This window comes from Scardinius erythrophthalmus (genome assembly GCF_964197995.2).
Source record: "Scardinius erythrophthalmus genome assembly, chromosome: 2".
NCBI classification, from domain to species: domain Eukaryota; kingdom Metazoa; phylum Chordata; class Actinopteri; order Cypriniformes; family Leuciscidae; genus Scardinius; species Scardinius erythrophthalmus.
Window position 1 is genome coordinate 44,204,315 of NC_138222.1, and position 14,173 is coordinate 44,218,487.

The following is a 14,173-nucleotide window of genomic DNA, read 5'->3' on the forward strand; positions in this document are numbered from 1 at the left end:
AGTAACAAATATGTATTGTGTTTTACAAATAGAAATAAGTGATCATATTTCACAAATAAATACAACCCATCCTACAAATTGCATGTAACCTTTGAAAAAATACCAAATCTAGTGCATACAAATGCATATCTGTCTGTTATGATTGTGAGACACTTGACTTTTTATGAGATCTCTCAGCTCATTTTTCTCACAAATGTGTCCAGGCAGATTTTATCACAAATGCAGATGAGCAACGTCTTCTTCTAAAACAGTAGATGGCGCTAAGATAGGAGATTAATTTAGCGCCAGTCTCCCGGGAGAAGCACTGATTTGAAACTTGCCTTTGCCAGAGCTGAGGAAAATGACCGGTGAACAGGTGTGTTTCTGTCTTACTTTATCTATAATTTACCTTTTTAAGGTTTTCTTTTGCAAAATGTTTATTACATATCTAGACAGAAATCCACATTAGCACTTAGTAGCACTTCACTCTCTCTAGGATAGGGGAATCTATAAGCTGAAAGCTCTGCCATCATATGTTGCTTTTTTAAATTTTTTCTGCATCGGACGCATACAAAATGACTAAAATAGTGAATAGTAGATTTCAATTAAATGAAATGTTCTCATTAATTTATGGAGAACGAAAGAAATAGACTCGTTCAGAAACTGTAACGTTTTTACAAAAATGTAAAAAAGCAACATATGATGGCAGAGCTTTCAGCTTATAGATTCCCTTGAGAAAGTGATTTGTAAGTGCTAATGTGGATTTCTGTCTATATATGTAACAACATTTTGCAAAAGAAAAACTTAAAAAGGTTAATTATAAATAAAGTAAGACAGAAACACACCTGTTCACCGGTCATTCCTCAGCTCTGGCAAAGGCAAATTTCAAATCAGTGCTTTTCCCGGGAGACTAGCGCTAAATTAATCTCCTATCTTAGCGCCATCTACTGTTTTAGAAGAAGAAGTTGCTCAACTGCATTTGTGAGAAAATCTGCCTGGACACATTTGTGAGAAAAAAGAGATTTCATAAAAAGCCAAGTGTCTCACAATTATAACAGACAGATATGCATTTGTATGCACTAGATTTGGTATTTGTTCAAAGGTTACATGCAATTTGTAGGATGGTTTGTATTTATTTGTGAAATATGATCTAGGCTCAGTTATTTCTATTTGCAAAACACAATACATATGTGTTACTCCACTGCATTTTTGCTCAAATTGACCTTTGTACTTGCACATTGCTTTCTGTTTGTTTGCGAGTCAAGTTTTCCTTTGCAAAGCAGATCGAGTTTGTTTGCGAGTCGAGTTTTACTTTGCAAAAGCAGATCGAGTTTGTTTGCAGAATGCTGGATTTGTTTGTTTAATTATGGCACATTATTAACTCCATAGAAATATCTTAGCCAATATGGGGGACCTTTAGATATTGTGTTGGACAATGGGGGGCCTACGAGTCAAAAAGGTTGAAAACCACTGGTTTAGACAAACAGTTATTTTTCTTATTTATTTTTAAATCTATCTCTCATTCTCTCCATTTCTTACAGGTTTGAGAAATCAAGTCAAGTTCGCACTGTGTCCAGTAGTAATCTTTTCTTCAAAGGGAGCCGCTTTAGATATAGGTGAGTAGTATCTGCTGTAAGTGAACCTCATGAGTTTGTGAGCCCTGCATAATTAGGCTTGTGTTGTGAATATATGTTAATTAATGGATTAGCTGCAAGCAATGCTAAGATTTTGATTGCATAATTTCCCTTATAGCGGTAAAGTGGCCAAGGAAGTGATGGAACAGAGTGCCAAAATCAGACGAGAGCCTCCAGAGATCCACAGGTAAGTCTTCTCAACACTGACTTGTTTTCTTAACAGTTTAACTGTGTTTGACAGTATGACAATTGTTATGTCACATCTTTTTGTGGGTTCAGGGCTGGGATGGTCCCCAGTAGGAGTTGTCCCTCCATCACTCATGGCCCACGACAGAGTAGCGTTCCCCGAACACGAAGGAGAGCAGTCCATATTTCCATCATGGAGGGTATGCCCATGTGCCTACAAGCACACACACACACACACACACACACACACACACACACACACACACACACACACACACACACACACACACACACACACACACACACACACACACACACACACACACACACACACACACACACACACATTCTTGTACATCTATCTTTATGAGGATATTCATTGACACAATGCAATCTCTAGCTGCTTACCCTAACCTTACCCATCACAACTAAGTGCCTAACCCGAACCCTTACCCTAAACCTACCCTTAACCTAATTATAACCTTATCCCTAAAACCAAGTCTTGACCCTCAAACAAGCCTTTAAAGGGGTCTCAGAAAGTGAAGACTGACCAAAATGTCCTCACTTTACTCTCTTTGTCCTCACTCCAATGGTCTAAAACTCAAACTGGTCCTCACAAAGATAGTTGTACAAGTACACACACACACACACACACACACACACACACACACACACACACACACACACACACACACACACACACACACACACACACACACACACACACACACACAAACAAACATGGTTTTATATCATTATGTAGACTTTAGACATTATCCCCTAACAGTACTCCTAAACACAATCCTCACAGAAAACATTCTGCATTTAAAAAAACAAAACATCAAGCATGATTTATAAGCTGTTTTCCTTATGGGGCCCCGGCCACCTGTCCCAACAGTGTCAAAAAATTAATTTACTATTATTTCCTCCTCGCAATGTAGGTTAAACAAGAACACGAATGTCCGCACACACTTAAGCATATAACTGCTCCTTTTTCATAACAAAAATTGAATTTAATTTGTAACTAGAAAAGTTATGCATTCTGTCTTCTGAATCCAACTCAAGGCAAGATCTGTTGGTCCAAACTCATTGAAATACTGCTATCTGGTGGTATAACGTTGTATCTCCCCTATAATAAAAAGCATCATGGAGATTTTTGGTTTGGTTTATTCTTCCACCATGATTCATTATTGTGGACTATACTGGACTATAACTTGCAGTACTTTTTCAATGCCTTACCATTTTTGCCAATTTTTAGTGTCAGCCACTACAATACTATAGATTTAAAAAATAAAAAATAAAAATTATAATTCACAATTCAGTTCTGTTCACAACACAATTCTGACTGCAATGTTTTTCAAAATATATAATTCAACTTCAAACACATATACAATTAGGCGTAAACCTACACAGAGTACACTACCATTCAAATGTTTGGGGTAAGATTTCCTAGTGTTTTTAAAATAAGTATCTTATGCTTACCAAAGCTGCATTTATTTGATCAAAATGCAATATTATATAAAAAAAAAAAAAAACAGTTTTCTGTTTTAATAAATAAAATTGAAAATTTATAAAATTCAATTTTAAATTTAAATTCCTTTCTGTGATGACAAAGCTGAATTTTCAGCATCATTACTCATTACTAGTCTTCAGTGTCACATGATCCTTCTAATATGCTGATTTGTAGCTCAAGTAACATTTCTTATATAATGTTGAAAACAGTTGTGCTGCTTAATATGTTTGTGTAAACTATGTCTTTTTTTCAGGTTCCTTTGATGAATAGATTGTTACAATTCTCTTTAAACTACGTAAACGTCTGTCAATTTTGATCAATTTAATGTGTCCTTGCATAATAAAGTATTCATTTATTACTGACCCCAAACTTTTGAACTACAGTGTACATAGTCATGATTACAAACCTTGAAGCTGAGAAGATAACAAAAGTGTGCTCTGGATAGGAATACACCACACTCCATCTCCCTCTATTGCTCTATGTGTAACATGAGAGCTGCTCTCATTGTGCACAATGTGACCAGACGTTCACCTGTTCCAGTCACTTTACTGCAGTGCCAAATGCCATCATGGTTTCATTTGTCTGTGTGTGAGGGCACTCGATAAGTGTGCTGTATATTTTGAGTTTAAGGTTAGTTTTGTTTTAGTACCTGCCCTGTACAGAAATAATAAAAGTCTAGTACTTTAGTGAAATAGACACCGTGTGCTTGCAAAAACACACAGGCTACTGGTAAATTAAAAATAATTCACTATACTAAAGCAGGGGGTAAAACTAACAGGAAGTACAAATTAAGGCTTCACAAGTCCTGCAAGTGGGTTTCATGACAATTTGTGTCATGCACAAGAAAATACAGAGACAATGAGGAGTGACAGATTTTACCTTGTCCAACCATCACTGTTATTATTACACTGTCTATAAATAGAGAGCCTGTCCATGTATGTCATGTGGTTTGTGTCAGAATGAGTGTGTGTTGTGTATGTGCTCTTTTGTTACAGCCTATAATGGGTTTGAGGGGGTTGGAGCATGCAGGGCAGCTGGGCTTTTGGGCATAGAGGGACTTTTGGAGCTTTAGGGCTTTAGGGTGTTCTCGCTTTCTCACACTCACTTTTTCAAACACACACACACTGTAGTGTCATGTCATTTTTGTTCAGGAGGATAGAGGGAGGAAAGGGGGCTATTGGTGATACACTGACGCAGGGGTGAGAACATCAGACACTTTAGCGGCTACATTCTGAAACCATGGTGAAGTGTCTCATACGGATTAAAACAAAGGTGAATGTTCACCTGCGGATGATCAACCACTGTTACCGGGATGTGAAGGTACGGGTGTTGACGATGGGACCTAGACTATTAGGGAAAGCTCTAGGAGCTCTGCCTCTGTTCCCTTCCTTGCCCAGCTCCTCCACTTCCTCTGGAGCTTCATCCAGACTTGGTGTTCAACCCACCAGCACTGCAGGTAAAGCTCTAGGTCATTTGGAACAGCTGGGCGTCCAACTTATTTCACTGTGACTGCATTTGAATTTGTTAGTATACAGTGGATTGGAGTGCCACCATTGTTAGCATGGATTGTGTTTAGCTTTTATGGATTGTGGGTGGAGCCATATTTTCCTGTGTTGTTGTGTAGTTCTACAATATACACTAATTATATTTACAGTGTAATCAAAATTATTCAACCCCCATTGCAAATCAGGTTTACTGGCAAAATGTACAAACTTTCAGCTGTTTGTAATGAACAAATCCAACAAAAGTAATTGCTCAACACAAATGTTTCAAGTGGTTTTGCCATTTCAACTGAAAATGACTTTTAATGACTTGTGCAGTCTCAAAACCATTCAACCCCTTCATGGCAAGCATCTTGTATAATCAAGAGATGTATAATCAGACTCCAGCTTCTGGCAGCGTTTCTGAGGAATCTTAGCACGTTCCTCATGAGAAATGGCCACCAGTTCAGTAATATTCTTGGGTTTGTGTGTTGCAACTGCCTCCCTCAAATCCCACCAGAGATTTTCTATGGGGTTCAAGTCAGGTGACTAATGGTCTCTGTAGAATCTTCCAGGACATCCTCTGCAACCAAGCCTTGGTGGAGTTTGAGGTATGCCTGGGATCATTGTCCTGATGGAAGGTCCAATGACACCCTAGCTTCAGCTTCCTCTGATGGCATGATGTTTTCTCCTACGATTTCCTGACTTCAATGAATCTAACTTCACACGCTGCAGGTTTCCAGTGCCAGAGCAAAAGCAGCCCCAGAGCCACCATGCTTAATTGTAGGCAGAGTGTTCACAGAGCCACCATGCTTAATTGTAGGCAGAGTGTTCTTTTCAGCATACAGTACACTTCATTCTTCTTCCTCCAGACATACCGCTGATCCGTAAGCCTGATCCATTGTTTCATAGCTCCACAGAACAGAATCCCTAAACTTCTGTGGCTTAATTATTTGATATTGAGCCCTTTTCTTGTGCTTTGGGGTCAGTAGTGGTGGATGTCTTGGAGCTCTGGCATGGAAACTGCATACATTTAGTATGCGCCTTACTGTGCAAGCTGAAACCTCAATGCCTGTTGCCACCAAGTCTTGTTGCAGGTCTTTTGCAGTCACTCAAGGGTTTTTCTGAACCTGCCTTCTCAGAAATCTGGTTGCAGCTTTTGATAGCTTCCTCTTTCTGCACTGTCCAGGTAGTGTAAACTGCTGTTCCTTTAACTTTGAACTCGCGAACTATGCTTTCAACGGTGTCTCTAGGAACATTTAGTGCCTTTTGCTATCTTTTTGTATCTTGTCCCTTGTTTGTGAAGGGCGATGATATCTTCTCTTAACTTTTTGGACCATTCTTTTGACATATTTCTAACATGCAGTCAAGTGTGACAATCAACAAACCTAGCCAGTACAGATATTTTGTGTTGTAACATGGTTAGTTGTCCAGGGGAAGAAGGAGGCGGGAACCGGCGAACGTTCAACAACTTTAATCATAAATAAACAAACACAAAATGAAAGTAACATAAACATAAATGCACATAAACAAAACATAACTTAAAATAGTACAGGCCTGGTCCTCTCTTTTCCTTCACTGTCGTCGCTCCTTTTATGCTTCCGTAGCTCCTCCGTGAGATACGAGGCCGGTGTGGCGCGCAGGTGAGGCTCATTATCAATCACACCACCGGCTCGCGCTGTTCTCTGTAGGCTCTTTGCCCTGCCCTACTTGCCAGACATGTGTTCTTGCTCAAGCACACTTGCTCACTTGCTTGAGACAACACCTGTTTTGCAGATGTGTGCTGTTGTGAGGGATTCTATTCAGAGGGTTGAATAATTTCGAGACTGCAGAAGTCATTAAAAGTTGCATTTTCAGTTGGATTTGGGGAAACCACTTCAAACATTTGTTGTTGAACTACTTAAATGACTTTTGTTTGATTTGTTCATTGCAAACAGCTGAAAGTCTGTAAATTTTGCCAATAAACCTGATTTGCAATGGGGCTTAATAATTTTGATTACAACAGTATACAGTGCATATTATCAATACATTGGTACCAGTTTAATGAATGTAAATGGTCTCTGTGAATAATAATGGAATGTCACTTATATGTTAACTAGCAAAAAAAAGAAGAAGAACTTAAACAGATTTTTTTTTCTGATTTTCTAATAACTTTTTCTTTTTCTGAATATCCATTATGTGGAGGCAGCTTGGATATTGATGTGCTGAAGTAGATTTGCCACACATTTATCTTTCCATACCAATATGCAACTTTTAATTAATTTACCCATTCTCATACTTTTGAACATTGTTTAGACCAGTGGTGCAGATAAGCTTGTGAAATCAGTACAATACATTAGGATTGGGCAATTACATAATTGACTTGATTTTAATTGGAATTAAAGGAAGTGCAATTTACTGAATTGGTTAGAGAAATGTAACCAGCTTTCTGGGAAATTAAGTTTTCTTCCATCCTGGACAATACATTTCTAAAAAAAAAAAAGTATACAATATATACACTATGTACACTAAGTTTGGGGTTGGTATGATTTTTAAAATGTGTTTTATAAGTAACTTATGCTCACAAATGCTGAATTTATTTAAATAAAAATTTCAGTGATAGTGTGATACTTTAAAAGAACTGTTTTCTATTTTAGCATATTTTGAAATGTAATATGATCCTGTGATGTCAAAAATAAATATTTAGCTGCCATCACTACAGTCTTCAGTGTCACATGATCCATAAGAAATCATTCTAATATACTGATTTGCTGCTCAAGAAACATTTCTCATATTTATCAATGTTGAAAACAGTTGTGCTGCTTATTAATGTTTTTGTGGAAATCGTCCTACACTGTTTCAGGATCCTTTGATGAATCGAAAATTCAAAAGAACAGCATATATTTGAATTAGATTTCTTTTTGTAACATGTATTTACTGTCACTTTTGATTCAATTAAATGCATCCTTGCTGAATAAAAGTATTAATTTATCAAAAACAAATCTTACTAACCCCAAACATTTGAAAAGTAGAGTATACATGAAGTACAAATTTCTGTAGGTGACATTTCAAACATATTTTTTTGTCTGTTCTTAAGACTTAAAACTTATGTTCTTAAAACTTTCAACTTTTTAAACTACTCTAAACTTTCAGGCAATGCTTTGTCAAGCCATCATTTTGGTTCCTTGCTATAAAATGACACTTATTTCAGTTAATTTATACTTCCTTAAATTCATAATTTATCTATTTATACGGTAACACTTTATTTCGATAGTCCACTTTAGACATTCTATTAACTATAAGTAACTTTGCAACTACATGTCAACTAACTGTCATTAGAGTATTAGTAGACTGTATGCTTAATATCTGGTAACACTTTATTTTGATGGTCCCGCAACAGATATTCTACTGACTATAAGTAACTTATTCTACTAACCCGAACCCTAACACCTAACCATAACCTAAGTCTACTACAGTCTACTAATACTCTAATGAGAGTTAGTTGACATGTAGTTGCAAAGTTACTCATAGTTAGTAGAATGTCTAAAGTGGACTATCGAAATAAAGCAATCTTAGCATTTATACTAGCAATCCTGTTTGCTACCTCAATTCAAATTTGAATTTAAAAGGCATTCTAAATTCAATTCTGACTGGTACAAAACCCTGAAAGCAAATAGACATCAATGCATCAAACACAATCACTGAACATCCTTACTCTGTTTCAGGTTTGGAGTCCCTGCGTGACAGTGGCCATTCCACACCAGTACGATCGGTCTCCAATGGCAACTCATTCCTACGCTCCCATGGAAATGGAGCCGAGGGAGGAAGCGGAACAGCTGAATTTTCTGAGGATTCTTACAATCCCTCTGACAGCGTGCTTCCCACACCTGTGTCCAATGACCCCTCGGACCAGGCTCAGGTTCGCCACACAAACGGCCCACGCAGGATCCAAGATGAAGGAGGAACAGAACCGTGCACTCAAAACCAGGCAAGGCCACAGGCCGTTAAGCCCAAAGGGAAACGTTCCCACCTGGAGAAGGTTCAGCCAACCCAACATGGCCCAGAGGAAGGGGTGAATGATTTCATCTGTAGTTTAGCCCGTCTTTTCTTAGTGACTCTGGCTCTGCTCTTTGCCCTCCTTATCCTTCTTATTGTGCTAACAGAATCTGAGCTGGACTTGGCCCTTCTTAGGGACATCCGGAGGACACCCGAATTCCAGCAGTTCCACTATGAATACTTTTGCCCCCTTAGGCGTTGGCTGGCCTGCAAGTTGCGCTGGATGGGTGGGAATCTCATTAACAAATAACTGAGACTTGAGTGCATAAGCACCCCTCTCTCCTGAGAGTGTAGTCTGTAGTAGTTTGAGAGTGGGACGTTCTAAGCATTAATATCATACCATGTACCATGAGGTTAAAACGAAATTACTATTATCTACATAGCCAAAGCCGTGGACTTCCTACCATGCCAAGACGAGAACCTGTGTGTTTCAACTCTAGTTATTGTGAAATTGTTCCCTGCAGCATTTGGGTAAAAAAATTTATGTATAGGTCTTAAAATGCTGCTGTCACCCACACGTCCTTTATCTATAATTTAAATATAATATCTACACTCAAGAAATGTTCAACCAGACTGTGACAAGTAAGACCTCGTACTGCAATCAAAGACAAAGTTGCCATTTATTGGCCAGACAATAGACAGGGGCCGAGACAGCCATAGTTCACCCAAAAATGAAAATTCTGTCGTCATTTACTCACCCTTATGTTGTTCTAAACCCATAAGATTTTGGTTAATCTAATCTAATGAAACACAAGATATTTTTAATAAAACCTGAGAGGTTTCTATGGAAGCTTGTTTCCGCCACTGAATAAAACATTTTAAAAGATAATTGCGACTTTTTATCTCACAATTGCGAGTTTACATCTCGCAATTCTGACTTTATTTCTCAGAATTGCGAGATATAAAGTCAGAATTGCGTGAAATAAAGTCAGAATTGCGTGATATAAAGTCAGAATTCTGAGATATAAAGTCAGAATTGCGAGATATAAAGTCGCAATTGCGTCTTATAAAGTCAGAATTCTGACTATTTTTCTCGCAATTGCGACTTTATATCACGCAATTCTGACTTTATATCTCAGAATTCTGACTTTATATCACGCAATTCTGACTTTATAACACGCAATTGCGACTTTATATCATGCAATTCTGACTTCATATATCCCAATTGCGTGATATAAAGTCAGAATTCTGAGATATAAAGTCAGAATTCTGAGATATAAAGTCAGAATTGCGTGATATAAAGTCGCAATTGCGAGAAAAAAAGTCAGAATTCTGACTTTATAACACGCAATTGTGACTTTAAAACACGCAATTGCGACTTTATTTCACGCAATTCTGACTTTATATCTCGCAATTGTGAGATGTAAACTCGCAATTGTGAGATAAAAAGTCGCAATTATCTTTTTTTTTATTATTTTGTGGCGGAAACAAGCTTCCATAGGTTTCTGTTCCTTCATTGAAAGTCCACGCAGTTTGTCATAAAACAAAACCATTTGAATTGAGTGGTTTATTACAAATCTTGAGAAGAGATATGATCGCTTATATGATGAACAGATTCAATGTAGTCTTTTATTTACTAAATAATGAGTGACACACATTCATAAAGCACATCACATATGGTAAACGTACAGAAGCTCCAATGTGAGAATCAATTATGAGAGATTATGATGAAATATAAATTTTGTGATATGTTTAATTCTGTTCATCATATAAAGTGATCGTATCTCTTTAAAAGACTTGGATTTAACTGCCCAATTCGTATGGATTCATTTCATGACACCTTTATATGACCTTTTTGGAGTTTTGGTTACCTGGAATTTCAATGGAGGGACAGAAACTTCTCAGGTTCTCAATATCTTCATTTGTTTTTCGAAGATTAATCAAAGTCATATGACATGATGAGGATGAGTAAAGAGAATTTTCATTTTTGGGTGAACTATCTCTTTAATGTTGGACAGTTTGAGAGTGAGTTTGGAGGTTTTTTGGATGAGGTATTTTGTAAGTGTAATATGTTGGTACAAGGTGTAAATTTGATCCATATCATATAAACATGATTGTGGGTCGATGATATGGATCAAAGCCATTGACAGTGTCATCTCTTTTAATAGTGCTTCAGTGGTGTTTTGATGAGAATTTAGTAACACTTTTACTATAAGGTTTGATTTGTTAACATTATAGTTATCATGAACTCATAAACTATTTATTCATCTTTATTATGAACAAACATGAATTAACAATGAATAATAGTACACTTAAATTAAAAAATGCTTTAATATGGTTGCTCATTGTTAGTTCATGATACCTAATGGATTAATAAATTCAACCTTATGGTAAAGAGTTACTGAGAATACATTTGTGGAAAGACTTTAACACCAGGGTATGGGTCATCTGAAAATTCCCACTGACCTTTAACCAATCAATCCAGAGCGAGAAACGTTATTCTATCCCATACAAGTGAGCACTGATATTTAGTGGAAGATGGCGGCCTTGAGATTCAAATGTTCTGATGAGGGTGAAGAAAGTGCACTGGATGGACAAAGTAATGTGAAATATTTGAAAGTCTAACCTATTTCTAAAAAAAAAATATAATTATCTATAATTTGTAAAAAAAAAAAAATTAAGCATGCATCGTTATTTTGGAGACCTCATTCTTTCACTTACACAGCCTTAATTTTCAAAATTAAAATGTGACGATGTCTTCTGTAGGTGATGATGAATTTGTTCACACAACTAGTTTATCCAGTTGTGTGATTAAGAAATGATCTTATCCAAAGGCATATAGTCTCAGAATGGCTAAACTGGTAAATGCATTTTCAGTCTAAATCAAATGACATTTTTTTATTTCTGTTACTTTTCTGTTGCTTTCATGAGACACATAGTAAAGGGTTGTATTAGCTGTAAGACAAGTGGCAGAGTAATTTAATTTAAATGACAAACCGATGGTAAATTTAAGACACAAATGTCATCTGTGGAAGTAATCACATAACTATATGCACATTTTTAAATATCTTTGGTAGAAAAGCTTATGTCAAGAAAATAAAAATAAAACCTAACTGGAACTCGTTGGTACTGTCAGTTGTCAGGCCTACAGCAATTGCAAATGTCCTGAAAAGATTTGGGGGTTAAAACCCTACATTTCAAGAAAGCAACATAGTGTGATGTAATTCTTTTATGTGCTGTTGTGTGCTGTGTGTGTGTAGCTTCGTAAAATTGCCTAACTAGAAACAGTATGCAACAATACCACTGATGGCACAGATGAAAACACCTGCATCGAAATCCTAATATGTTTGTCTCTGCACTGGTGATTATGCGATAATAATACAAAAAGAAATGAAGCAATACAAAATGACACTAATAAGCCAGCAGAAAAGTGTTTTGTTAAACTAAAACAACAAGATGGTTGAGAAGTGCATTACAAATTCAGTAACCTAAGAATGTGTTGATTGTTTGTCTGACACTGTGCCGTTTGCAATCGGCAGGTGGCGCTATAAATCAGCTCTAATATACTGTGACTGACTAATTCTTCAGATCTCTCACTGGTGGCGATGGACACTGTTTCAGACATTTCAAATGGTATGTTTCACTCAAAGCAATAGCAGATTGAAATGTTGTATTTCAGAAGACAATCTGAAATGGATAATGAATTACACTGTTATACAATGACTCGACTGTGCCTGAGCCATGTGATCTTCCTGCTCACTGTACAGCATCAGATCATTCTTTTCTGTAAATTACATATTTTATTTTCATTGATTCATACCATAATTTGGTTACCCTGTGTTGTACCAAGAAGGCATTAAAGCAGTTTATTTTTATGTTTTTCTAAAAAATAAAATAAAATAATAAACCTTCTCCAAACCAAATTTAACGTACTTATGCAGTTTTGTGAGTTTCATAAAATCATTAAAAAATAAATTCCACTTGATCTAGGTCTGCAGTAATCGATGTAGAATTGTAATCTTGATTCTACTTTTAGTATAGAAAATTGCCTTGATACAGTTTGTAAATGTCTTCCTCTCAACATTCTTGCTGAACTATTTTAAAATAATTTCCAGAAACCTTGCTGCGATCCTCTGAGACATTGTAGGAACAGGAACGAGGCCTTCTCTAAGTGTTCTTACTTAGGCATAAGAGTGTAGCCTACTGATGTGAAAGTGCATGATAAATGACGTTTAACTAATATCTTAATGTATTTGAGTAATCAATCTGAGTCAACAAGCTAGTGTGATCTCTGCAGAAATCATTGCAATGTTAAGCAATTACCACTAGTCGGCAGAAACACTCCTCTCATCCAAATCTCTCAACAAATTTTCATATATTGCTAATGCTAATGCTAATCTTCGGGCAAACCTAAAAGGGGAGATGAGAGGGGAGAGCTTATGTACAAAGTAATTCATGACAAAATATGGCATGTGCCATATTATCTGTGTAAAGCCTCATACCTCAGACTTGATTTTAGATAGTGGATATTACTGAATACACAAGGTTTTTATTCACAGAAGAGATTAGACATTAAACAGGCAATAAAAGGTAAAAAGTGAGGGGAAATTCATAAAGCAGCAGAATGAACACAACACTGTCAACACTAAATTATCCAGCTTTAGTTCAAGCATGGTACGTCAGATTGCCATCTTAAATGTTTATGTGTTTTGGTCATTTTGGTCTAATTTTGCTCACAGCTCAGAGCAGCACTGGTGCAATGTAACTGTCAGTGCTACAAATCAACTGAATTAACTATAGGCTATTATCCTAACAATGGGCTTTAATAATGATGAAACACACCCAAGCCAACATTTTATTTAAACCTGAGCAAATTGGAGTCAATGTAGAGTATATATCTGTAAAAGAGACACCAGATATTTTATTCCAATCTGAAATTAAGACTGAATTTACCCATTATTTCTATGTTTAATAGTGCCTTATACAGGTTTTTTATATATTTTTTTCTTTTTTCTTTCTTTCTTTTTTTGTGAAAAAAAAACAACAACTTTAATTCAGCAAGGGTGCATAAACTGATCAAAGTAACAGTAAAGACTTTTATAATGTTACAAAATATTTCATATTTCAAATAAATGCTGTTCTTTTGAGCTTTCTATTTATCATAGTATCACGTTTCCACAAAATATTAAGCAGCACAACTTATCAGCATTTTTGTGCAGCATAAAAATGATTTCTAAGGGATTATGTGACATTGAAGACTGGAGTAATGATGCTGACAATTCAGCTTTGCCATACCAGGAATAAATTACATTTTAACATATATTGCAATAGAAATAAGTAATCATATTTCACAATGTTACTGTTTTAACTGTATTTTTTAAACAAATTTGACTTCATAAAAATAT

At 36.3% G+C, this 14,173-nt stretch overlaps 1 protein-coding gene across 1 annotated transcript in view; it reads left to right on the top strand.

Moving 5' to 3' along the window:
- frmd5b (FERM domain containing 5b) overlaps positions 1–9,763 on the top strand; it is a gene marked incomplete at its 5' end in the record, with an annotated part of 29,363 nt that extends 19,600 nt beyond the window's left edge. Inside the window, 4 exons of the mRNA XM_081349233.1 lie at positions 1,521–1,595; positions 1,732–1,800; positions 1,893–1,999; positions 8,498–9,763. Of these exons, the coding sequence (XP_081205359.1) occupies positions 1,521–1,595; positions 1,732–1,800; positions 1,893–1,999; positions 8,498–9,078 (832 nt within the window). The 3' untranslated portion in view covers positions 9,079–9,763. The remainder of the gene's footprint in view (positions 1–1,520; positions 1,596–1,731; positions 1,801–1,892; positions 2,000–8,497) is intronic.
- Positions 9,764–14,173: the final 4,410 nt, after the last annotated feature.